This window comes from Mobula birostris, chromosome 15 (genome assembly GCF_030028105.1).
Source record: "Mobula birostris isolate sMobBir1 chromosome 15, sMobBir1.hap1, whole genome shotgun sequence".
In the NCBI taxonomy this organism is placed as follows: Eukaryota; Metazoa; Chordata; class Chondrichthyes; order Myliobatiformes; family Myliobatidae; genus Mobula; species Mobula birostris.
Genome location: NC_092384.1, coordinates 7207325 through 7235236, shown reverse-complemented (window position 1 = coordinate 7235236; position 27912 = coordinate 7207325). Strand labels below are relative to the sequence as shown.

At 42.9% G+C, this 27912-nt stretch overlaps 1 protein-coding gene across 4 annotated transcripts in view; it reads left to right on the top strand.

Moving 5' to 3' along the window:
* st3gal2 (ST3 beta-galactoside alpha-2,3-sialyltransferase 2) overlaps positions 1 to 27912 on the top strand; it is a 307587-nt gene that overhangs the window by 199008 nt on the left and 80667 nt on the right. For all 4 annotated transcript variants that reach the window (XM_072279281.1, XM_072279278.1, XM_072279279.1 and 1 more), the window contains one exon: positions 7442 to 7635. In XM_072279281.1, coding sequence (XP_072135382.1) covers positions 7442 to 7635 — 194 coding nt within the window. The remainder of the gene's footprint in view (positions 1 to 7441; positions 7636 to 27912) is intronic.

Below are 27912 nucleotides of genomic sequence, written 5' to 3'. Positions count from 1 at the left end.
AACTCCACTCGGCTCTGGTTCTTAAAGTGTTAAATGCAAAAACAGTTCTTAAAGCGATACAGTCGAAAGTCCAACAGTTTTACACATTCAATTGGGAGAGACTTCTCTGGAGAAAGATTTCTTCATCGACGCACCTTTACTGCTGGTTACGTCTACAGGATTCCCGATGCTGAAAATAAACAGCTTAAATCAACTGACTTTAAATTCCTTTAGAGAGAGAGAGCCTTTTTGCATGAACCCATTGCGCTATTGCAAGAGTTATCTCAATGCAGGTTCTCTTCAACGAAGACTCAATAAGGTCGATCCTTTATTAAACTGCCAAACGATGCCGCCTTTTCTTGATCCTTCACTTCGATGAATTCTTCACTCGCTCTTCAAAACTGTCGGAATTGAGTAAATTGGCACTTCCAGCCACAAATTTCCAGTCCAAATACAATATCGTATAAGAGAACGCACCTTCCGTTTTTAAAAATGAAACTGTGTCACAAAAACAAACATGCACCAGAAACGGAGGCACAACACGTTCTACCTGGAAATCTACAAACTCAAAATCCCACTGCGTCACCTGAGTTGACCCTTATGTAGTCACGGGGCACCTGTCATCACGTGACCTCAACGGCAGGAAAATCACATCAGGTGACCTCCAAAAGACCATTACAGCATTCTCACAACAAAAACAGATCTCCTTGAGCGTGTAACAATACCCTTCTTGTTCAGTGTTTTTCTTACAGTGGATGCATGAATAGAGACTTTAGCAAGTTCCAGAGATTTCTGCAGGTCTCCAGCTGTTACCCTTGGATTCTTTTCCACCTTCTTCAGCATTTCAATTTATGCTCTTGGTGTGATCTTTGCAGGATGCCCATTCCCAGGGAGAGTAGCCACAGTAATGAATTTCCTCCAGTTGTCAACAATTTCTCTTACTGTGGACTGATGAACATTAAGGTCTCTAGAAATGCTTTTGTAGCCTTTTCCAGCTTCATGCATCTCCACAATTCTTCTTCTTTCTTTCTTTTTCAATCTTTTTATAAATTTCATAAAATGAAAACATAACAAAGCAAAAATACTAGTAGGAGATACATTGTTACAGTTAAAATGAGTAATTGTAAAACCATATAGTATAAATTGACGAAGCTCTCAATTGTGTAGAATAAGAATGAATAATACAAAGCAAAAAAAAACTGAAGAAAAATCATGAAAAAGAAAAAAAATAGAAAAAAAAACAAACCCCATCCCAAAAAAAAACTAAACTAAACAGAATTAGTCAACTAAACTAAAAGACTTGGGTAATACTAACAACTTGAAAATGGGAAAAAAGGAAACCTTAGTGTCGACGACTCCATTCCTCTCAACCAACAGTACAGCGAAATAAAACAATGTTTCCAATAAAATTAAAGCTGACTGGGAAAGAGAACTTAAGATTATTACACCGATAGAAAAATGGGAAAAAATTCTTCAATTGGTTAATTTATCCTCTATATGTGCTAAACATGTGTTGATACAGTTTAAAGTTGTGCACAGGGCTCATATGTCCAAAGATAAACTATCTCGTTATTATTCTTATATTACTCCAATATGTGATAGATGTCATTGCAAGATAGCTTCTTTAACTCACATGTTTTGGTCATGTCATTTGTTGGAAAAATATTGGAAAGATATTTTTGACATTATTTCCACGGTTTTGAATATAGACTTACAACCTCATCCAATTACTGCTATTTTTGGATTACCAATGATAGATTCAAATTATTTAACCTCTTCAGCACGTAGGAAGATTGCATTTCTTACTCTAATGGCTAGGAGATCCATTATGCTGAATTGGAAAGAGATTAATCCTCCTACTGTATTTCATTGGTTTTCACAAACTATGGTATGTTTGAATTTGGAAAAAATTAGAAGTGCGGTTTATGACCCTTCCATTAGATTTGAAAAAACTTGGAGGCCATTCATTCAGCATTTTCATATGATGTAATTTGACCATTTCCAAACTTGCTTTATTTCTCTGCACAATTCTTCTTCTAAGGTGTCTGAAAGTTATTTTGATTGAGCCATGGTGCACATAAACAGATCTTTCCCGAGAAGTGCAAGCTCTTTCAGTAACCTGACTTTGTATGACTTTTTTATAGGACAGGACACCCTACAACCTACACCTAAAATCTGATCTTATTGATTAGAACACTTGACTCTAAATAGCTTTTGTAGAAGACATTAGCCCAGAGGTTCACCTACTTTTTTGAACCTGGACTGTGGTTGTTTAAATGGTGAACCCAGTATTGATGAGAAGAAGTACAATTGTTCATGTGTTATTTGTTTAGGCTGATAATGTTTTTCTGTTTTTGTGACTTAGATGAAGATCAGACCACATTTTATGAGTTATCAGTGAGGAAACCAGGTAAAAGCAAAGGGTTCACAGTGCTTTCTTGCAACTGTATATATATTAACTAGTTAAGTAAGTAGTACAAAAACAGAAATAAAATCTAGTGAGGAAGTATTCATGGGTTCGGTGTCCATTTAGAAATTGGATAGCCGAGGGGAGGAAGCTGTTTCTGAATCACTGACTGTGTGCCTTCAGGCTTCTGTACCTCCTACCTGATGGTAACAATGAGAAGAGGGAATGTTCTGGGTGGTGGGGGGTCCTTAATGATGGATGCCACCTTCCTGAAGATATCTTGGACACTGCGGGGTTTAGTACCCATGATGGAGCAGACTTATTTTACAACTTGCTACAACAACTTATTTTGATCTTGTTCAGTAGCCCCTCCCCTCACCATACCAGATGGTGATTCAGTCATTTAGAATGTTCTCCATAGTACATCTGTAGAAGTTCTTGAGTGTTTTAGGTAAGAAACCAAATCTCCTCGAACTCCTAATGAAGTATAGTCGCTGTCTTGCCTTCTTTATAGCTGCACCAACATGTTGCTACCAGGTTAGGTCCTCAAGAGATATTGACACCCAGGAACTTGTAATTGCTCAATCTCTCCACTTCTGATCCTACTATGAGGATTGGTTTGTGTTCCCTCATCCTACCCTTTCTGAAGTCCACAATCAGTTCTTTGGTCTTGCTGACATTGAGTGCAAGGTTGTTGCTATGACACCACTCCACTGGCTGGTATATCTCACTCCTATACACCCTGCCTTCACCATCTGAGATTCTGCCAACAATGGTTGTATCATCAAATTTATAGATGGTATTTGAGCTATGCCCAGCCACACAGTCATGGGTGTAGAGAGAATAGAGCAGTGGGCTAAGAGCACATATTGTGGTGCACCAGTGTTGATTGTCAATGAGGTAGAGAAGTTTAGTAATCTGCACAGATTGTGGTCTACTGGTTAGGATCCAGTTGCAGAGGGAGGTACAAAAGCCCAGGTTCTGTAGCTTATTGATCAGGACTGTAGGAGTGATGGTATTGAATGCTGAGCTGTAGTCAATAAACAGTATTCAGTCCTAGGTATTTGTATTGTCCAGGTGATCCAAGGCCGTGTGGAGAGCCTTTGAGATGGCATCTGCCATAAACCTATTGTGGCGACAGGCAAATTGCAATGGGGCCAGGTCCTTACAGAGACAGGTGTTGATTCTAGGCATGACCAACCTCTCAAAGCATTTCATCACCGTAGCTACAAGTCCTACTGGATGATAGTTGTTGAGGCAGCTCGCACTACTCTTCTGGGCCATGGTGTAATTGTTGCCCTTTTGAAGCAGGTGGGAGCTTCCAACTGTAGCAATGAGAGGTTGAAGATGTCTTTGAATACTCCCGCCAGTTGGTTGGCACAGGTTTTTAGAGCCTTACCAGTACTCTATCAGGGCCTGCCACCTTATAAGGGTGCACCCTCCTGAAAGACAGCTTGACATCGGCCTGGGAGACAGATGTCACTGGGTCACCAGATGCTGCAGGGATTCTCATAGTTCTAGTTTAATTCTCCTTTGTAAAGCAAACTTAAAAGGCATTATTAAGTTGCTGGAGGACTGTGTCCCTGGCTGGGCAAACCAGGTGAGCTGTGGACAACTGTTTGCATTGAAGTCTCGGAATTATAGGTCTACTATGGTATCACTAATTACTTGGGCATTCAGGATGTGAGTAACCTTATTCTTGTTTGCTTTCTGTAAGGGAAGGAATCAGATATTCTCTGATCTATTAGTGTAGCCTAAAAGGAAACTACACTGAGTAAACCAACAATCCTCACACATAGCACAGGAAATAAGATATTTTTAAGAATTCATTTAAAGTATGATATTTTGACTTGCCTCTTTAACCTTACTGCAGTCTTCCAACATTGAACTATAAAATAATTGGAATTCTCTTGCCTCAAGTCCCATTAGCACTCTAAGCACAATCTGTCTTGTTACCCAGGGAAGCATGAATCCTTAGTGTTGTCAACAGTTTGCATCAGTATTGTTATCATTGTGCCACATCTTTGCCTTTTATTATTGAACTGCTATGACTAACACCTCATTTATAACAAGGAATGAAGGTCGGATTTAGCTCTCTGTTGACTCTGTTGCTACTTACCAACTCGATAAATTACAAGAGGTGATGTTCAATGATCAATGCCAGGAGCCACTAACTTGCTTTAGTGCTGCTATTCAGTGATTGGAGACTATTTGAACTTGACTATAATTTCTGAAAAGGTGTTTTTTACCCCTTTCTTAGTGTTATCCATGGAGGCAATAGATCTGGGGCAGCATGGTAGCATTGTGGTTAGCATACGCTTTATAGTACCTGTGACTGGGGTTGAATTCTCGCCACTGACTGTAAGGAGTTTGTATGTTCTCCCCGTGACCACATGTGTTTCTCCAGGCCTGTTCTGCACTGTATCCACTGCCTGTAGGGAATTTGTACGTTCTCCCTATGACCACGTGTGTCTCTTCCGTGTGGTCAAGGCTGGAAAGGCCTATTCTGCCCTGTATGTCAATAAATAAAAGCAAAGCAAGGTGGAACCTCATTAGACCAGAAAACTAGCAAAGAACGCAAACACAAGGAAACCCGCAGATGCTGGAATTTCAAGCAACACACATAAAAGTTGCTGGTGAATGCAGCAGGCCAGGCAGCATCTCTAAGAAGAGGTACAGTCGACATTTCAGGCCAAGACCCTTCGTCAGGACGAACTGAAAGGCTTTCAGTTAGTCCTGACGAAGGGTCTCGGCCCAAAACGTCGACTGTACCTCTTCTTAGAGATGCTGCCTGGCCTGCTGCACTCACCAGCAACTTTTATGTGTGTAACTAGCAAAGAACCTGGCTTTTACATTGTAATAACAAAGGATCAAATGCATTTGAGACCCATGCAGTAACAGGAATGGAGCAAGTTGCATTTATTTCAAGGCAGCCTTTCATTTTATATGAGATTATGTAAACCTTAATGAAAAGTTAATGACATGACTTTCATCTGTTTTCATGAGACTTTTTATTTGATGCCCAGGTTGGCCAAACTTATGAAATGAAAGCTATGAGAATTGCTCACAGAATCTAGAATGTTATCTGTTGGGTTTGCTCCAACTCATCAGAACGGACAGCTTGGAAACAAATGAGATATATCTATTGTTGCTCATTAATATTAGTTTATATTGTTCAGTATTGGAGATTCTACCCAATACCAATTTTAGATCTATTGCCCCCATGGATCACACTGAGAAGGGTGAAGTTCAAATGTAGAATGATCCTTTATCAATAAAGTGTGTATCTAACTAAAGTTCAGGTCCTACCATTGCAGCTGTAGAAAACAAATGTAGTTAATAATTTGGAAATAATTAAAACAAACTAATCATTAGTAATACTAACCACAAAGCTGCTGGATTAAGTATGAGAATCCACCTAATTCACTGATGCTCTTTAGTAGAGGAAGTGGTAGGAACTGATTGGCCAATTCTTGCTCCTGTTTTCTATACTCTAAACCATATAATTCCCCTGTTCCATCCTCCCGCCACCCCACTAGGAATAGGGTTCCCCTGGTCCTCACCTACCACCCCACCAGCCTCCGGGTCCAACATATTATTCTCCGTAACTTCCGCCACCTCCAGCGGGATCCCACCACTAAGCACATCTTTCCCTCCCCCCACCCTGCTTTCCACAGGGATCGCTCCCTACGCAACTCCCTTGTCCATTCATTCCCCCCATCCCTCCCCACTGATCTCCCTCCTGGCACTTATCCTTGTAAGCGGAACAAGTGCTACACATGCCCTTACACTTCCTCCCTTACCACCATTCAAGGCCCCAGACGATCCTTCCAGGTGAGGCGACACTTCACCTGTGAGTCGGCTGGGGTGATATACTGCGTCCAGTGCTCCCGATGTGGCCTTCTATATATTGGCAAGACCCAATGCAGACCGGGAGATCGTTTTGCTGAACACCTACGCTCTGTCCGCCAGAGAAAGCAGGATCTCCCAGTGGCCACACATTTTAATTCCACGTCCCATTCCCATTCTGATATGTCTATCCACGGCCTCCTCTACTGTAAAGATGAAGCCACACTCAAGTTGGAGGAACAACACCTTATATTCCATCTGGGTAGCCTCCAACCTGATGGCATGAATATTGACTTCTCTAACTTCCGCTAGTGCCCCACCTCCCCCTCGTACCCCATCTGTTATTTATTTTTATACACACATTCTTTCTCTCACTCTCCTTTTTCTCCCTCTGTCCCTCTGACTATACCCCTTGCCCATCCTCTGGGTTCCCCCCACCTTTCCTTCTCCCTGGGCCTCCTGTCCCATGATCCTCTCGTATCCCCTTTTGCCAATCACCTGTCCAGCTCTTGGCTCCATCCCTCCCCCTCCTGTCTTCTCCTATCATTTTGGATCTCCCCCTCCCCCTCCTCCTCCCACTTTCAAATCTCTTACTCACTCTTCCTTCAGTTAGTCCTGACGAAGGGTCTCGGCCTGAAATGTCGACTGGACCTCTTCCTAGAGATGCTGCCTGGCCTGCTGCGTTCACCAGCAACTTTGATGTGTGTTGCTTGAATTCCCCTATTAGATTTTCTCATGGTTAGTCTATCTGTAAGTCATTCAAACCATTGATTATACTCCACTTCATTGTGCTATGAATGAAGATTGGATCTGGCCTCTGCTGTGACAGAGTTCTCTCTATATTAGCACAAATATAGACGTAAGTTTGAAGTATCGACTAGTTCCTACCAATCCCCATTTTCTCAAAATGTTCATTTGTATTTGACATGGGGGAGCTGGTACTCATTCTGCTGCTTCTCAGGTTAGAAGTTTGGTTACAAGTTTCCGGCTTTTGCAATGAAAATTACTCTGTCTGAAAAGGGGATAAGAAATTATTAAAGAACATAATGAGAGATGTGGCATTGAACAATGAATTGTATTTGGATGAGTTGGTCTAATAGCATGATATTTGTTTCTCTTACAAAAGAACTTTAGTCTAGAGTTTCATGCAGAAACTTCTTCATTTAAATTTCTGCTGTGTCTTTTTCATCCTTTGATGCTTCCCAGATGCTTCAGCCTCAACTCAAGCCACAAGACCTGAAGGACATTTTGACGAAACTCTTCCTCATTGTGCCTGGAGAGAACCCTTATGGCTTGTGGAACCGTTCGCAATGTCGGCGTTGTGCAGTGGTCGGTAATTCTGGAAACTTGCACCAATCTCATTATGGAGAGGACATCAATGCACATGAATTCATCATGAGGTAAATTCAAAACTGCTCAACTACAAAGTGTGTGTGTATGCGTATGTAACACACGCAAAATTCGGGAGGAACTCAGCAAGTCATGCAGCATCTCTGAGGGGGAACAAATTCCATAACTTCTGCCATCTACAATAAGATCCTGCTACAGACCACATCTTTCCCTTACCCCTCCCCCACGTTTCACTTCGCATTTTCAATAGGGATTGCTCTCTAAGTAACCCCATTGTCCACTCCTCCCTTCCCACTGATCTCCCTCTTGGCGCTTATCGCTGCAAGCAGGGTAGTGTGACTCCTGCCCCTACACATCCTCCCTCAACACAATTCAGGGCCCCAAACAATACTTCCAGGTGAGGCAACACTTCACCTGTTGGCCTGTCAGGGTCATTTACTGTGTCTGATTCTCCCAGTGTGGCCTCCATATCAGTGTGACCCATCACAGATTAAGGGACCACAGATGGGTGGGATTTCCCAGTAGCTACCCATTTCAATTTGACTTCCCATTCCTATTCCAAAATGTCAGTCCATGGCCTCCTCCACTGCCACAGTGAGACCACACTCAGGTTGGAGGATGAACACCTCAGGATAGTCTAAAACTTGATGCCATGAACATTGATTTCTCTAACTTACAGTGATTTCTTCAACTCTCCTTTTCTCTTTGCCATTCTAGATCCCCCCCCCCCCCAATGACTTCTCTTCTCCTCACCAGCCTATCACCTTGCTCTGGTGTCCCTTCTCCTTCCTTTTCTCCAATGATCCAGTCTCCTATCAGATTCCTTCTTCAGCCCTTTACCTCTTCTATCTATCACCTCTTTATTTCTCATTTCATCCTCCCTCACCTGGTTTTTCCTATCAGCTTCTATCTTGTACTCCTCTCCCTCTTTCTCCTTATTTTGGCTTCTTCCCCCTTCCTTTGCAGTCCTGATTAAGACTCTAGGCCTGAAATGTTGACTCTTTATTCCTCCGCTGGGTTCCTCCAGCACTTTGTGCCTGTTGCTCAAGATTTCTACCATCTGCAGAATCTTTTGTGTTTGTGTGTAGGTGCTCACCACACAAGCAAATAGGTTTGTAAATTTGTTCTGTGCATGTCTTGTGTGTATTGTGTGCACACACATGTGCATGACTGTGTATGGGCATCCATTATTGAATTGACTTTTATGTCTTAGATCCTTCACATACATGAGGAGTAAAAATCTTCACGTTATGTCTCTATCTGAATGTGCAATGTGCAATCGTAGTAACTTATAATAAATAGAACACTCAATGTAATATAGAGTACACTCAAATCAGCATGAGTTCATCAGTCTGATGGCAATACAATACAATTTTCTGCCAGTATCTCACCAAGGAGTCCACTCCTCAGACTGGTCACTTGCTCACCAAAATATTTTGTTAGATTTCACTGGAGTGGTGAATCCAACATATATCAAACTGTGAGGTTCTTTGTGGGGTGAATACAATGTCAAATCAGATATGTGTTCAAGAAACAAAGGAAGATTAGATTGGTAAAAAATAGGTCAGAAATAAAAGTTTAAAAGTAACGCTAAATGTAACAATTTGTCTTTAAACTCACAGCTTCTTAAGCCACACGCTTCTTAATCATTTAATTTCTGAATCAGTGGGTTTGACTTTAAACAGTTACAACATTTAATTATTACACTTGGCAAGTTAATGAACAGTTAGACCATATTGAACATTACAAGAAAGTTAAGCACAAGATTCCATTTTCCTGAAGTTCAGCGATAGAGCACAGCAAGTTGCCCAGCACCATGCCACGGGCTAGTGGTGAATTTGTATGTTAATAATATTGTGGTCTATCTGGTTTGGAATGCTGCTGTTGTTAGCCCAGCTCCTAGAAGCATGGGAGGGCAGAGATCACTGATACCCAGTAGAACGTGTGTTTTATGCCATGTCTGAGGTCAAGATGCATTACTGCTCAACATGGCAACTCAGCCCAGGACTGCAAGAAATTGCAGACACAAAATACTCTGCAGATGCTGGGGCGAAAGCAACACTCACAACACGCTGGGGGAACTCAGCAGGTCGGGCAGCATCCGTGGAAATGATCAGTCAACGTTTCAGGCTGGAACCCTTCGTCAGGACAGTAGCGGGAAGGGGCAGAGGCCCTATAAAGAAGGTGGGGGGAGGGTGGGAAGGAGAAGGCTGGTAGGTGTCAGGTGAAAAACCAGTAAGGGGAAAGATAAAGGGGTGGGGGAGGGGAGGCAGGGAGGTGATAGGCAGGAAAGCTGAAGGAGGAATAGGGGAAAACACAATGGGTAGTAGAAGGAGGCGGAACCATGAGGGAGGTGATAGGCAACTGGGGAAGGGGGCTGAGTGAAATAGGGATAGGGGAAGGGAGGGGGAGGGAATTACCGGAAGTTGGAGAATTCAATGTTCATACCAAGGGGCTGGAGAATATTGTTACAGATGGAACAGACAGGAGGTTCTGTCAGCCTGATAGAGATAACCGCCTGGTGTGTTGCCTCTCAGGTGCCAGGGTACGGGATGTCTCGGAACAGGTGCAGAGTATTCTGAAGGGAGAGGGTGAACTGCCAGAAGTCTTGGTACATGTTGAAATAGTTAGTAAAAGGAAGGAGGTCCTGAAGAGAGAATTCAAGGAGTTGGGTAGGAAGCTGAAAAGCAGGACCTCCAGGGTAGTAATCTCAGGACTGCTGCCTGTGCCACGTGCTAACGAGCGCAAGAATAGCATGATCAGGCATATTAATGTGAGGCTGAGAGACTGGTGTAGGGGACAGGGCTTCTGAACTCTGGACCACTGGGGACTCTTCTGGGGGAGGTACGGCCTGTACAAAAAGGACGGGTTCCACCTGAACCCAAAGGGGTCGAATATCCTAACAGGCACATTTAATAGAGCTGTTAGGGAGGGTTTAAACTAATTTGGAAGGGGGGTGGGAACCGGAGTGATAGGGCTGGGGAAGGGGAAAACAGAAATAAGTCAAAGTTAGCGTGCAACAGAGGTGATAGAAAGGACAGGCAGGAGATGAGGCATAATCACAGCCAGTGGAATGAGTTACAAGGCAATTACGTGGTGCAGTTAAAACAGAAAGCAACAAATACTGGACTGAAAGTGTTACATTTGAATGCACATAGCATAAGAAATAAAATGGATGATCTTGAAATTCAGCTACAGATTGGCAAGTATGATGTTGTGGCCAGCTTTGACACTTGGCTAAAGAATGGCTGCCATTGGGAGCTGAACGTCCAAGGATATACAGTGTATTGGAAAGATTGGTTAGTACTCAGAGGGAGTGGTGTGGCCCTGTGTATAAGAAATTATATTAAATCATTAGAAAGGGATGACATAGGATCAGAAGGTGTAGAGTCTCTATAGGTTGAGTTAAGAAATGACAAGGGTAAAAGGACCATAATGGCAGTTGTATACAGGCCTCCAAACAGCAGCCAGGATGTGGATTACAAATTACAGCAGGAGATAGAAAAGGCGTGTCAGAAGGGCAATGTCATGATAATCATTAGGGATTTTAACATGAAAGTGAATTAGGAAACTAGGCCTGTACTGGACCTTAAGAGAGAGAATTTGTAGACTCTCAGGGATGGCTTTTTAGAACAGCTTGTTGTTGAGCCCACTAGGAGATCGGCTGTACTGGATTGGGTTGTGCAATGATCCGGAGGTGATAAGAGAGCTTAAGGTTAAGGAACCCTTAAGGAACAGTGATCACAATATGATCAAGTTCACTTTGAAATTTGAGAAGGAGAAATTAAATTCCAATGTATTGGTATTTCAGTAGAATAAAGGAAATTACAATGGCATGAGAGGGGAACTGGCCAAAGTTGACTGAAAAGGGACACTAGCAGGAAGGATAGCAGAGCAGCAGTGGCTGGAGTTTCTGTGAAAAATGAGGGAAGTGCAAGACAGATATATTCCAAATAAGAGGAAATTTTCAAATGGAAGAAGGACACTACCATGGCTGACAAGTGAAGTCAGAGCCAAAGTAAAAGCAAAAGAGAGGACATACAAGGAAGCCAAAGATAGTGGGAAGATAGAGGATTGGGAAGCTTTTAAAAACTTGCAGAAGGAAACTAAGGTCATTAGGAAGGAAAAGATGAATTATGAAAGGAAGTTGGTGACTAATATCAAAAAAGATATTAAAAGCTTTTTTATACTTTATACTTTATTGTCGCCAAACAATTGATACTAGAGCGTACAATCATCACAACGATATTTGATTCTGCTCTTCGTGCTCTCTGGAGTACAAATCGATAGTAAATATTAAAAATTTAAATTATAAATCATAAATAGAAAATAGAAAAGGCAAAGTAAGGTAATACAAAAAAACCGAGAGGCAGGTCCAGATATTTGGAGGGTATGGCCCAGATCCGGGTCAGGATCCGTTCAGCAGTCTTATCACAGTTGGAAAGAAGCTGTTCCCAAATCTGGCCGTACGAGTCTTCAAGCTCCTGAGCCTTCTCCCGGAGGGAAGAGGGATGAAAAGTGTGTTGGCTGGGTGGGTCATGTCCTTGATTATCCTGGCAGCACTGCTCTGACAGCATGCGGTGTAAAGTGAGTCCAAGGACGGAAGATTAGTTTGTGTGATGTGCTGGGCTGTGTTCATGATCTTCTGCAGCTTCTTCTGGTCTTGGTCAGGACAAATTCCATCCCAGGTTGTGATGCACCCCAGAAGAATGCTTTCTACGGTGTATCTATAAAAATTAGTGAAGGTTTTAGGGGACAGGCCAAGTTTCCTCAGCTTCCTCAGGAAGTAAAGGCACTGGTGGGCCTTCTTGGCAGTGGACTCTGCTTAGTTGGACCAAGTCAGGAGTTTGTGATATTAACCCTGAGGAACTTAAAACTTTTGACGTGTTCCACTTGCGCACCACCGATGTAAATGGGGTCGTGCGGTCGGCTACTCCTTCTGAAGTCAACAACCAATTCCTTCATCTTGCTGACGTTGAGGGATAGGTTATTGTCTTCTCACCATGCCACCAGGTTCTTAATTTCCTCTCTGTACTCAAACTCATCATTACCCGAGATACGGCAAAGGGTAAAAGAGAATTGAGGATGGATATAGGACCAATAGAAAATGATGCTGGAGATATTGTAGTGAGAGACGCAGATAAGGCAGAGGAACTGAATGCGTATTTGCATCAGTCTTCACAGTGGAAGACATCTGCAGTATACCAGACATTCAAGGGTGTCAGGGAAGTGAAGTTTATGCAGTGAAAATTACAACTGAGATGGTGTTCGGGAAGCTTAGTGGTCTGAGTGTGGAAAAATCTCCTGGACCTGAAGGAATGCACCCTTGGGTTCTGAAGGAAGTAGCTGGAGAGATTGCAGAGGCATTAACGATGATCTTTCAAGAATTGATAGATTCTGGCATTGTACCAGATGACTGGAAAATTGCAAATGTTAGTCCGCTATTTAAGAAGGGTGGAAGGCAGCAGAAAGGAAACTATAGACCTGTTAGCCTGACATCAGTGGTTGGGAAGTTGTTGGAATCAATTGTTAGGGATGAGATTACGGAGTACCTGGTGGCACATGACAAGATAGGCCAAAGCCAGCAAGATTTCTTGAAAGAAAAACCCTGACTGACTAACCTACTGCAATATTTTAAGGAAATTATAAGCAGTGTAGACAAAGGAGGTGCAATAGACATTGTGCGCTTGGATTTTCAGAAGACCTTTGACAAGGTGCCGCATAGCAAGATAAGTGCTCGTGGAATTACAGGGAAGTTACTAGCGTGGGTGGAGCATTGGCTGATCAGCAGAAAATAGGGAGTGGGAATAAAGGGATCCTATTCTGGCTGGCTGCCGGTTACCAGTGGAGTTTCACAAGGGTCAGTGTTGGGACCACTGCTTTTTACGATGTATATTCAGTAATATGGATTACGGTATTAATGGATTTGTGGCTAAATTTGCCGAAAATACCAAGATAGGGAGGAGCGGATAGTGTTGAGGAAACAGATGGCCTGTAGAAAGACTTAGATAATTTAGGAGAATGGGCAAAGAAGTGACAAATGAAATACAATGTTGGAAAGTGTATGGTCATGCACTTTGGTGGAAGAAATAAATGGGCACACTATTATTTAGATGGGGAGAGAATTCCAAATGCAGAGATGCAAAGGGACTTGGGAGTCCTTGTGCAGGATACCCTAAAGGTTAACCTCCAAGTTGAGTCGGTGGTGAAGAAGGCAAATGCAATGTTGGCATTCATTTCTAGAGGTATTGAATATGAGAGCAGGGATGTGATGTTGAGGCTCTTTTGGGCCTGTCACATCATTCACACAGCTAATACCTGACCCATGAATACACTCAGTCAAGGTCTGTATTGGAAGAGAGGCAAATAGAGGAAAAAATTAAAGGATTTAGAAGATTAAAAGCTTGCTTGAAAAGTCCAAACTCCTGGGAGTCGTTCCCCTGTACTTGTCTTCACCGTAGTCTTGTTTCATGTGGCTTCTGACTTCATTTGCAAGATCTTTGTTGCTCTAGCTTCCAACATTTCCACTGTCTTGTGCCTCTTGGGAATCATTGGTGCATGACCACTAAAAATAGAGACGGCATATTTGGGATGGTACTGAGAACTTCTAACCCATGCATCAGGTGCTTGCAAAAACTCAGCAAAAACCATGGGAAGAGCACAATATCTTACAACATACCCACCAGCCCATGCCCATCTGTAGAAGGGTTTTCAATTCCTGCAGTGACTTTATCAGCCACCTCAGAACCCACAACGAAAGTAGAAGCAAGCTATTCTTGAAGGATTATTCCCAATGTTGGCCTTTTGTTTCTCCAGACTTCCAATGAATTTGTCTTGAACAATTCATCTTTATTCTGTTTCCGGTGTTCCCCACAAAAAAATGAACATACCTCCACCAGCGTTTCTAAATATTTTCTTATTGCATGCCCATTCTTAAATTTACAGGCTTTTCCAATACCCCGACTATGAAGTATAAATGAAAAGAGCAAGATGATAGCAGGATGGTAGTCAGAAGTTGGCCTCGCCATCTGGAAAAGTAGATGCCAGCCAGGAAGCCAAAGCAGGCCAAGGAGCCAAACGAAGCATTTTGGTTAGGCAAGTGGTACAGCGACCAGATGTAGGTAAAGCTGTGCACCTGGGGGCAGTGCTGTGGGATTGTGGTAGGAGCCCTTCCAATATATCACCTGTACCTTGCACTCTACAAAGTGACTGCCTGTTGTCTGGTCTCAGACACCAACTTGAGATGGAATGTGTCTTTTCTGATTATGACAAAACTTTTTAACCCTAAACATTAACATTGTTCTTTGCACAAATGCTGGCTGACCTGCTGAGTCTTTCCAGCATTTTTATTTTCCAATGTAGGCAGTTCCTGTTTGATTTTCCCTTGATCTGAATCCTATTAAGGAACAGCTTACTGTGAGATATGATTTCCAGTCACAGACTAGACTGTAAATTGATGTCAGGGTTTCCTGCATGAGGCGGGAAAGGGCATATTGTGATGTGGCGTAAAGGCTAAACTGGTTGTAAGCAATTTCAGGAACGATGCTGCATGCTTTTTTATATTCCTTAGAAGATTCACAAGCTTAGCCTGTGTATTGTGCTGATCAAGGAGATTTGCTGAACTGAATAATCTTCTAGATTTCATCACCAGTAAACTGCAATGTTACATATCTGACAGCAAAAGACACTTTTAGAGAGATTGTTTTAAAGAAAACCCATCTTTGCTGTAACCTCAGATTGCCTGAAAGCAGATGTCACAGCCAATTGTGAAGCATGTCTACTATTGAAATAAAGGAAATGCCACTGCTTATTTGTGCACAGACAACAATGTGACATTGACCAGAACATTCACTTTAATATGTTCCTTTGGTGGAGCAACACATGTTGGCCAGAACAGAGAGAGATTTTCCCTGCTCTTTGAAATAGAGTCATGTGATCTACAAAAGAGCATTGATCCTATTTCTGCCATCACTTGCACACCAGGTAAATGTACCTTGGATATACATAAACTTTCTCAGTAACTGCGCTTCCGAGAAACTTAAAAAGTAAGCATTTTAATCTGCTTCAGTTATGTTGAAGTGGTAAGAGGCAGACCGGAAGTATTTTGCGGGGATTTGTTTTAAACCAGCCCAAGGTTATAAATAATTTAACAATTTTTTAAAAATGTTCACTTTAGAAAGTGATTGAGTCATAGGCCAGCTTACGGTTACAATCCAAGCTGCTGTTGAACTTGTGGTTGTTTGGTTTGGACCAAAGGCAACCAATCCATTGTTCTGTGTATGAAAACAATTGGCCCAGACTGAGCTGCTAAACAAAGGCCGGATTTAGTAATGTAGTGGGGTGTGATCTGCTGCAATTGGAGTACACATGAAAGTACCTCAGAAAGATCTGTTTTCATGAACATCCTGTTTATAAATTGAAAACCCACAATGTGTTAATTTAAGACTTTGGCTTCTATTGATTTGTACCTGTATAGGCTAAATAGATTCAGGTTCAGTTTCATGTCTACGTAGAATTCAAACATCACTTTCCAACCTCAGTTTAGGGTGGATGAAAGTCAGTCAATACTTAAGGTTTTGATTGACAATGAGGATCTGTAGCTGGGAATTGTATGAATAGTGATGTAGTCACCCTGCTGGCCAGTCTCCGACACCCTCTGTCATTTACTTTTCTGCACTCAGAAGTGGTGAATTGCATTTGAGTGACAGCTGGTACCTGCAGAATTTTGCAAGGAGAGAGAGCAAAAGAACGACAGTGAGAGAAATACACTCAGTGGCACTTCATTGGGTACCTCCTGTACACCTGATCTTAATGCAATTATCTAATCAGCTAATCATATGACAGCAACTCCATGCATAAGAGCATCCAGACATGGCCAAGAGGCTCAGTCATTCAAACCATACATCAGAATGGAGGAGATATGTGACCTAAGTGACTTTGACCATGGAATGATTGTTGCTGCCAGTCAATGTTCACGCAGAACAGTCTCTAGAGCTTGCAGAGAATGATGTGAAAAACAAAAATGACTAGACAGGTTCAAGCTGACAGGAAGGCAACATGTTAAAACAATGGTGTAAAGAAGAACACCTCTGAACGCACAACATGTGGAACCGTGAAATGGGTCGGCCACAGTAGCAAAAGGCCACAAACATATACTCAGTGGCTACTTTAGTAGGTACAGGAGGTACCTAATAAAGTGGCAACTGAGTGTTTATTGGTAAATAGTTTATTATTTTCACATGTGCCAAGATATAGTGAAAAGCCTCTATTTGTAGATCATTCCGTACGTAAGTACATTGAGGCAGTACACAAGGGAAAAAAGTCAGAATGCAGAATATAACGTTACAGAGAAAGTGTAGTGTTGGTAGAAAAATAAAGTGCAAGGGTTGTGATGAGATGGGTGAAAGATCAAGAGTTCACCTTTATCATATCAGAGGTCTGTTCAAGAGAGTTATAAAAGTAAGATTGCCGAGCCTCTGGCGATGATCTTTGAATCATCAATGGGGGCGGGAGAGGTTCCAGAGGATTGGAGGGTTGCAGATGTTGTTCCCTTATTCAAGAAAGGGAGTAGAGATAACCCAGGAAATTGTAGACCAGTGAGTCTTACTTCAGTGGTTGGTAAGTTGATGGAGAAGGTCCTGAGAGGCAGGATTTATGAACATTTTGAGAGATATAATCTGATTAGGAATAATCAGCATGGCTTTGTGAAGGGCAGGTCGTGCCTTACGAGCCTGATTGAATTTTTTGAGGATGTGACTAATCACATTGATGAAGGAAGAGCAGTAGATGTAGTGTATATGGGTTTCAGCAAGGCATTTGATAAGGTACCCCATGCAAGGCTTATTGAGAAAGTAAGGAGGCATGGGATCCAAGGGGACATTGCTTTGTGGATCCAGAACTGGCTTGCCCACAGAAGGCAAAGAGTGGTTGTAGAGGGTCATATTCTGCATGGAGGTCAGTGACCAGTGATGTGCCTCAGGGATCTGTTCTGGGACCCTTACTCTTCGTGATTTTTTTATAAATGACCTGGATGAGGAAGTGGAGGGATGGGTTAGTAAGTTTGCTGATGATACAAAGGTTGGGGGTGTTGTGGATAGTGTGGAGGCCTGTCAGAGGTTACAGCGGGACTTTGATAGGATGCAAAACTGGGCTGAGAAGTGGCAGATGGAGTTCAACCCAGATAAGTGTGAAGTGGTTCATTTCGGTAGGCCAAGTATGATGGCAGAATATAGTATTAATGGTAAGACTCTTGGCAGTGTGGAGGATCAGAGGGATCTTGGGGTCCGAGTCCATAGGACACTCAAAGCAGCTGCACAGATTGACTCTGTGGTTAAGAAGGCATACGGTGTATTGGCCTTCATCAATTGTGGAACTGAATTTAGGAGCAGAGAGGTAATGTTGCAGCTATATAGGACCTGGTCAGTCCCCACTTGGAGGTCTGTGCTCAGTTCTGGTCACCTCACTACAGGAGGGATGTGGAAACCATAGAAAGGGTGCAGAGGAGATTTACAAGGATGTTGCCTGGATTGGGGCGCATGCCTTGTGAAAACAGGTTTAGCGAACTCAGTTTTTTCTCCTTGGAGCGATGGAGAATGAGAGGTGACCTGACAGAGGTGTATAAGATGATGAGAGGCATTGATCGTGTGGATAGTCAGAGGCTTTTTCCCAGAGCTGAAATGGTTGCCACAAGAGGGCACAGGGAGTAGGTACAGAGGAGCTGTCAGGGGTAAGTTTTTTATGTAGAGAGTGGTGAGTGCGTGGAATGGGCTGCTGGCGATGGTGGTGGAGGCGGATATGATAGGGTCTTTTAGGAGACTTTTGGATAGGTACATGGAGCTTAGAAAAATAGAGGGCTGTGGGTAAACCTAGTAATTTCTAAGGAAGGGACATGTTCGGCACAGCATTGTGGGCTGAAGGGCCTGTATTGTACTGCAGGTTTTCTATGTTTCTTTGTTTCCAAGATGGATTCTGTCCTTGAGCCTGATATTCCATGCTTTCAAGCTTTTATACTTTCTGTCAGTGGGAAAGAGGAGATAATAGTTAGAGGGACAGTTAAGAGGTTCTGTGGAAGAGATCGAGAATCCCGGATGGTCTGTTGCCTCCCTGGTGCCAGGGTTTGCGATATCTCGGATTGAGTTCTCGGTATTCTCAAGAGGGAGGGTGAGCAGCCAGATGTCGTGGTCCATGTAGGGACCAATGACATAGATAGGAGTAGGGATGAGGTCCTGAAGAAGGAATATAGGGAGTTAGGAAAGAAGTGAAAAGCAGGACCTCAAGGGTGGTAATCTCAGGATTGCTGACTGTGCCACGAGACAGAGTGGGTAGGAACAGGAAGTTATGGCAGATGAATGTGTGGTTGAAGAGCTGGTGCAGGGGGCAGGGGTTCAGATCTCTGGATTATTGGGATTTCTTCTGGGGAAGGTCTGACCTGTACAAAAAGGACGGGCTGCACCTGAACTGGAAAGGGACCAATATCCTGGCAGGCAGATTTGCTGGAGCTGTTGGGGAGGGTTTAAACTAGTTTGGCAGGGGGGTGGGAATCAGAATGTGAGTGCAGAGATTAGGGTAGATGGACAAGGGCTATGTGTTCTGAGTTGGTGAGGAAGGACAGGCAGGGGACAAAACATAAATGTAGCCAGTTAGAGGGGTTGAAATGTGTCTATTTCAACACTAGGAGTATTAGGAATAAAGGGGATGAACTTAGAGCATGGATCAGTACGTGGAACTACGATGTTGTGGCCGTGACTGAAACTTGGCTGGAGGAAGGGCAGGACTGGCTGATGCAGGTACCGGGGTTTAGGTGTTTTAAAAGGAATAGGATGGGAGGTAGAAAAGGGGGGGAAGTAGCATTACTGGTCAGGAATAGGATCACGGCTATAGAAAGGGAGGACACTGCAGAGGAAGTGTCCACTGAGTCGGTGTGGGTGGAAGTCAGAAATAGGAAGGGATCAATCACTTTTCTGGGAGTAGTCTATAGGCCCCCAAATAGCCCTCGGGACACCGAGGAGCAGATAAGCAGGCAGATTTTAGAATGGTGCAGGAAATGCAGGGTTGTAGTTATGGGTGATTTCAACTTCCCTCATATTGACCGGCACCTCCTGACTGCAAGGGGGATAGATAGGGCTGAATTTGTCAGGTGTGTTCAGGAAGGATTCCTGACGCGGTATGTGGACCGGCTGACAAGAGGAGAGGCCATACTGGATCTAGTTCTGGGTAATGAACCTGGTCAGGTGGCAGACCTCTTGGTGGGGGAGCATTTTGGTGAGAGTGACCACAACTCCCTTAGCTTCAGCATAGCTATGGAGAAGGATGAAAACAGACAAAATGGGAAAGTGCTTAACTGGGGAAGGGCTAACTATGAAGAGATGAGGCAGGAACTAGCGGGAGTAAATTGGAAATAGATGTTCCAGGGTGAAAGCACAGAAGTGATGTGGAGGAAGTTTAGGGGCCACTTGTGCTGGTTCAGGATAGGTTTGTCCCGCTGAGACAAGGAAAAAATGGTAGGAAAAGGGAACCATGGCTGACAAAACATGTGAGGCAACTCGTCAAGAGGAAGAAAGAAGCATATGTTAGATATAAGAAGCAGGAAGCAGGAGGGGCTCATGAGAAATACAGGGTAGCCGGGAAGGAGCTTAAGAAAGGATTTAGGAGAGCGTGAAGGGCGCATGAGAAGGCCTTGGCATGTAGGATTAAGGAGAACCCCAAGGCGTTCTATGCATATGTGAAGAACAGAAGGATGACAAGAATGAAGGTGGGGCCGCTAAAGGATAAAGAAGGCAACATGTGCCTGGAGGCGGGGGAGGTTGGAGAGGTCCTAAATGAATACTTTGCTTCAGTATTCACAAGTGAAAAGGACCTTGATCAGGGTGAGGTCAAAATAGAACAGGCCTGTGTGCTGGACAATGTGGAGATTAAGGAAGAAGTGTTGGATCTTAAAAACATCAAGATTGATAAATCCCCAGGGTCGGACGTGATATACCCCAGGTTGCTGTGGGAAGTGAGAGAAGAGATCGCTGGAGCAGTAGCTATGATCTTTGAATCCTCTTTGGCTGAAGGGGAGGTGCCGGAGGATTGGAGAATGGCAAATGTAGTTCCCTTGTTTAAAAAAGGTAATAGGGAGAATCCTGGGAATTATAGACTGGTGAGTCTTACGTCGGTGGTCTGCAGACTATTGGAAAGGATTCTTAAGAATAGGATCTACGAGCACTTGGAGAAGATCAGTCTACTCAAGGATAGTCAACACGGCTTTGTGAAGGGAAGGTCATGCCTCACAAGCCCAATTGAGTTTTTTGAAGAGGTAACAAAAGAAATCGATGAGGGTTGGGCGGTAGATGTGGTCTACATGGATTTTAGCAAGGCATTTGACGAGGTCCCCAATGAGAGACTCATGCAGGAAGTCATGAGGCATGGGATCAGTGGAACCTTGGCTGTTTGGATAAAAAATTGGCTAAAAGGAAGAGGGTAGTAGTGGAAGGGAAGTATTCTGCCTGGAGGTCGGTGACTAGTGGAGTGCTGCAAGGATCTGTCCTGGGACCCCTGCTCTTTGTGATTTTTATAAATGACCTGGATGAAGAGACAGAAGGATGGGTGAGTAAGTTTGCGGATGACACGAAGATTGGAGGAGTTGTGGATGGAGCTGTAGGTTGTTGAAGGTTACAAGAGGATATAGACAGGGTGCAGAGTTGGGCAGAAAAGTGGCAGATGGAGTTCAATCTGGTTAAGTGTGAGGTGATGCATTTTGGACGGACAAACCAGAAGACTGAGTACAGGGTTAATGGTCGGTTACTTAAGAGTGTGGATGAACAGAGGCACCTTGGGGTTAAAATCCATACATCCCTCAAGGTCACTGCACAGGTTGATAGGATAGTTAAGAAGGCCTATGGGATGCCAGGCTTCATTAATAGGGGGATTGAGTGCAAGAGTAGAGGGGTCATGTTGCAACTCTACAAATCTCTGGTGAGACCACACTTAGCGTATTGTGTTCAGTTCTGGTCACCTCATTATAGGAAGGATGTGGAAGCTATGGAGAGGGTGCAGAGGAGATTTACCAGGATGTTGCCTGGATTGGAAAACAAGTCTTATGAGACAAGGTTAGCAGAGCTGGGACTTTTCTCTTTGGAGCGTAGAAGGATGAGAGGGGACTTGATAGAGGTCTACAAGATTATGAGAGGCATAGATAGGGTGGATAGCCAGTACCTGTTACCCAGGGCATGAATAGCAAACACCAGAGGGCATATGTACAAAGTTAAGGGATGGAAGTTTAGGGGAGACATCAGGGGTAAGTTTTTTACATAGAGGGTTGTGGGTGCCTGGAATGATTTGCCTGGGATGGTGGTGGCTAAAAGAAAGCTAAAACATTGGGGTATTTAAGAGCCTCTTGGACAGGCACATGGATGAAAGAAAAATAGAGGGTTACAGGGTAGTGTGGGTTTAGTATGTTTTTTTAAGGAATATATGGGTCGGCACAACATCGAGGGCCGAAGGGCCTGTACTGTGCTGTAGCATTCTAGTGTCTAGTGTCTAGAAAAAATGACTGGGGTGGGAGGGGTCCTTGATTATGCTGGCTGCTTTCTGAAGGCAGCAGGAAGTGTAGGCAGAATCAGTGGAGGAAAGTCTTGTTTTCATGATAGACTGGGTTATGTTCACACAACTCGAGAAAATTTCATTTTGTCTTGGCCGTTCCAAGTTGTGAAGCATTTGAATGAGGTGTTTTCCATGCTGTATCTGTAAAATCTGTCCTGGGTATGATTCTAACTGCAACCGGTAATGAAGCTCTGATTGGGGACTTTCAGAGCTTTGGGGAAAGTGGAGTTACCCCTTAGTCATTCATTGCTTCCAGGGCTGCTCTGACCCGGAACGGCAGCACCTGCAAGGGTTCCTGCTCAGGATATGAGCAAAGGCCAACGGCAGATCCGCCAGGTTCAGTAACTGAACTTATGACAGAGAAGGCGGATGAGCTAGGACCTCAAATGTCAACAGCTGTAGTACATTTGGGAACACTTGGGAAGAGAAATGGCGATTTCTTTAGTTCATCCAAAGTTAGACGACAACAAACCACCGTTGCTAGATATTAGGTTTCCTAGAATCTATTTGCTAAGAAAACCATGTTCAAACTCACAAAATGTATCGCACAACAACAGTGTCAAGAGGATCTTCAAGACAATTCTGAAGATGCTTCGCTCGGTAGGGTTGATTCTGGTCAGCAGGGGATCCCCGACCGTCATCAAGCTACTGCTCATAAAATTAAAGTAACACAAAAGAAAATTATTGCCACTTAGAATGTAAGAACCCTGTATCAAGCAGGAAGATTGGACAACGTGATAATTGAAATGGAAAGACTAAAGATTAACATCATCGAAATTAGCGAAGTTCGTTGGATAGATACTGGAACATGTCAGAATGGAAATAAAACACTAATTTGTTCTTGTGGAACATCCCTTACATCGTCATAGTCATACTTTATTGATCCCGGGGGAAATTGGTTTTCAGTACAGTTGCACCATAAATAATTAAATAGTAAGTAATAAAACCATAAATAGTTAAATAGTAGTATGTAAATTATGCCAGTAAATTATGAAATAAATCCAGGACCAGCCTATTGGCTCAGGGTGTCTGACCCTCCAAGGGAGGAGTTGTAAAGTTTGATGGCCACAGGCAGGAATGACTTCCTATGACGCTCTATGCTGCATCTCAGTGGAATGAGCCTCTGGCTGAATGTACTCCTGTGCCCAACCAGTACATTATGTAGTGGATGGGAGACATTGTCCAAGATGGCATGCAACTTAGACAGCATCCTCTTTTCAGACACCACTGTCAGAGAGTCCAGTTCCATCCCCACAACATCACTGGCCTTACGAATGAGTTTGTTGATTCTGTTGGTGTCTGCTACCCTCAGCCTGTTGCCCCAGCATACAACAGCAAGCATGATAGCACTGGCCACAACAGACTCGTAGAACATCCTCAGCATCGTCCAGCAGATGTTAAAGGACCTCAGTCTCCTCAGGAAATAGAGACGGCTCTGACCCTTCTTGTAGACAGCCTCAGTGTTCTTTGATCAGTCCAGTTTATTGTCAATTTGTATCCCCAGGTATTTGTAATCCTCCACCATGTCCACACTGACCCCCTGGATGGAAACAGGGGTCACCAGTACCTTAGCTCTCCTCAGGTCTACCACCAGCTCCTTAGTCTTTTTCACATTAAGCTGCAGATAATTCTGCTCACACCATGTGAAAAAGTTTCCTACCATAGCCCTGTACTCAGCCTCATCTCCCTTGCTGATGCATCCAACTATGGCAGAGTCATCCGAAAACTTCTGAGGATGACAAGACTCTGTGCAGTAGTTGAAGTCCGAGGTGTAAATGGTGAAGAGAAAGGGAGACAAGACAGTCCCCTGTGGAGCCCCAGTACTGCTGATCACTCTGTCGGACACACAGTGTTGCAAGCACACATACTGTGGTCTGCCAGTCAGGTAATCAAGAATCCATGACACCAGGGAAGCATCCACCTGCATCGCTGTCAGCTTCTCCCCCAGCAGAGCAGGGTGGATGGTGTTGAACGCACTGGAGAAGTCAAAAAACATGACCCACACAGTGCTCGCTGGCTTGTCCAGGTGGGCGTAGACACGGTTCAGCAGGTAGGCGATGGCATCCTCAACTCCTAGTCGGGGCTGGTAGGGGAACTGGAGGGGATCTAAGTGTGGCCTGACCATAGGCCGGAGCAGCTCCAGAACAAGTCTCTCCAGGGTCTTCATGATGTGGGAGGTCAATGCCACCGGTCTGTAGTCATTGAGGCCGCTGGGGCGCGGTGTCTTCAGCACAGGGATGAGGCAGGACGTCTTCTACAGTACAAGAACCTTCCGGAGCCTCAGGCTAAGGTTGAATACATGGCGAAGTACTCCACATAGCTGAGGGGCACAGGCTTTGAGCACCCTGGTACTGACACCATCCGGTCCTGTAGCCTTTCTTGGGTTGAGACATTTCAGCTGTCTTCTCACCTGTTCATACTAATGGAGTAGGAATTCTTATGGATGAAAACATGGCAAAAAGTGATTTAGGACATTGGGCAATATCAGAAAGAGTGCTCCTTGTTAGAGTCAGAGGACATCCATTTGATTTAGCAATTGTACAGGTATATGCACCAACAACAGATGGAACAAATGAGGATATAAATAAATTCTATGAAGAGCTTGAACAAGCAAAGAATGGATGCAAATCTCAAGATATTGTTATTGTCATGGGAGATCTAGGACAAGGTGCTGATAGAAATACCACAGGAAAATTTGGACTAGGGGAAAGAAATGAAAGAGGTGAGAAATGGGTAGGATGGATAGTGGAGAGGGCATTTTGCTCGGGAGAGCACGCACAGAGTCGCCAGTTACCGGCACCATCTTAACATTGATTGGGAACTTTTAATAAACAAATAAACAAATGGTGCAAGATGAATAATCAGGTCATTATGAATACCTACTTTAAAAACCATCCAAGATGCTTGTGGACCTGGAGAAGTCCAGGTGATAACACCAGAAATCCAATTGACTTTATTACTCTAAACCAAAAAGTTAGAAACTCAGTGACTCAATGCAAAACATATCCAGGTGCAGACTGTAATAGTGACCATAACCCAGTAGTATGTCATGTAAAAGTAAAACTAAAAAATCTAAAGAAGCAAAAACCTGAACAATCTCTTGACTAATTGCAATTAATTAAAGAAGAAAACTTAAGACAAAAATTTACAATTGAAGTAAGGAATAGATTTCAAAGTCTAGAAATACAATCTATTGAAGATGATAGCAATCATGTAGAAATGAAATTTAACTCCCTAAAGGATGCCTTGGTAGAATCAGCAAAGTCAGTGATTCCTAAAAAAGAAAAAAGCTCAAAGAATAAATGGATGACAGACGAAATCAAAAATCTAGTGGAAGAAAGCAAATCTTATAGAATATAAGTCCTTAGATAAAAATGTTAAAAGCTTATGTCAAAAAGCCAAAGAAGAATGGTTAATCCAGGAATGTGAGCAAATAGAAAGAATCCCTATTACTGATCCAAAAAGGTTACACCAACAAATCAAGAATATCACTGGTAAAAAGCTCCTCTGTTCTTCAGGTGGATGTTTGAAAGCAAAGGACGGTACCATTATCATTGAAAAAGATGAGATTATGAACAGATGGACTGAGCATAGTCAGGAATTGTTTGAAGACGATCGAGGCAAAAAACCAGGAATTAAAAAAAGCATTGAAGGTCCAAGTATTTTAAAATCTGAAGTTTGTAATGCAATAAATAAGATGAAGAAAGGAAAGGCAGCAGGTCCTGATGAATTAGTAATAGAACAAATTATCGCCCTTGAAGATTATGGAATTGAAAAGCTTACTGATTTAATCAATGACATTTATGAGACTGGAATAATACCAGAAGAGATGAAAAAGTAAGTATTTATCACTCTTCCTAAGAAACCTGGAGCAATAGAATGTGAATTACATAGGACCATAAGTTTAATGAGTCACATCACCAAGATACTTCTAAGAATTTTGATGACAAGTTCTAAAATTAAGATACAAGCTGAAATAGGTAAAGAACAATGTGGTTTTGTGAAAGACAAAGGTACAAGAAATGCAATATTGATGTTAAGGATACTATCAGAACGAGCTATTCAAGTGCAAAGAGATTTGTTTGTTTGTTTTATCGACTACACAAAAGCATTTGATCAAGTGAAGCACAATAAGTTATTTGAAATATTACAGAAAACTCTAGATCTAGATTCAAAAGACCTCCGCCTAATCAGAAATCTGTACTGGGAACAAACTGCCGCTGTAAGAATAGATGGAGAAGTGAGTCAGTTTATGAAAATCAAGAGAGACGTTAGACAAGGGTGTGTTTTCTCCCCTGATTTATTTAATGTGAACAGTGAAACAATATTACAAAAAATAAGAGACATCTTGGGAATCAAATTTGGTGGTGAAAACATCAATAATTTCAGATATGCAGATGACAATGTGTAAATTGCAAGTACAGAGGAAGAACTACAAAACTTAATTGATATAATTGTTGAAGAAAGTGCAAAAATGGGTCTATCTATCAATTGCAGAACGACAGAATGTATGGTGATATCCAAAAAGATGGAAAATCCTATCTACAGGCTGAGAATAAATGGGGAAGACATAAAACAAGTACAGAACTTTTGCTACTTAGGAAGCTGGGTGACATCAGATGGCGGGTGCAACATAGACATCAAAAGAAGAACAGAGATGGCAAAAGACACCTTTACAAGAATGAAGAGTATACTGACCAATACTAAACTAGGCATGACAACCCGTCTCAGAGTACTGAAATGTTACGTTTATCCATTTATGTTATATGGCTCAGAATGTTGGACAATATCTAGTAACATGAGGAAACGAATTGAAGCAGCAGAGATGTGGTTTTTGAGGAGGATGCAAAGAATATCATGGACGAAACGAATACCTAACGAGGATGGTCATGAACAGAGCAAACACAAAAAGAGAAATAATGTATGAGATCATGAAAAGGCAACGTAACTTCATTGGACATTCAATTAGGAAAGAGGAGTTAGAATGTATGGTAATTATGGGAAAGATTGAAGGGAAGAAAGCAAGAGGAAGACAAAGACAAATGATGATGGAGACAGCAGTCAGAGAACTGGAAATGAATACCAATGAATTGATCCACTTGACCCGAAACAGGAGTGTGTGGGCCATGGCAGTCAAAGCTCAAACTGGGCATGGCACCTGATGATGATGATGATCTGTAAAAAACTGTGAGGGTCATGGGAACCTGCCAAATTCCCCTACAGTTCTTGGGAAGTAGAGGTGCTGCTGAACGTTCTTGGCCATAGCATTCACATGGCTGGACCAAGTCATTTTGGAGCTATTTATACCAAAGAACTGGAAGCTCTCAACCATCTCCATCAGCACCATTTCCTCTTACCCTGCTTCCTAAGGTCAATGACCAGCGCTTTTGTTTTGCTGACATTGAGGGAAAGGTTGTTGTCATAACACCATGCAATCAGGCTCTTTATAATCTGTACCTAATATATCTGATACTGCCCCCATTGAAATTCTATTTTTCTTTACTGACAAAGTCCTCAGACAGCCTTGTCTCACATTCTAGATCTCTTTTCTAAACCATTGCCATTTTCTAGTTCTCTCTTGCTCTTCACAAAACCTACCATTGGCATATCTTCAGTCTCCTCCTCAACCTTCCTTTGAAGGTTAGTTGTTCTCTCTGTTTTATGAAGCACTTAGGAGCATCTTTGGAAGATTCTACATTTTTATGTCTGTCGCATACTCACAAGGACTGCTGTGTCATCAGGGA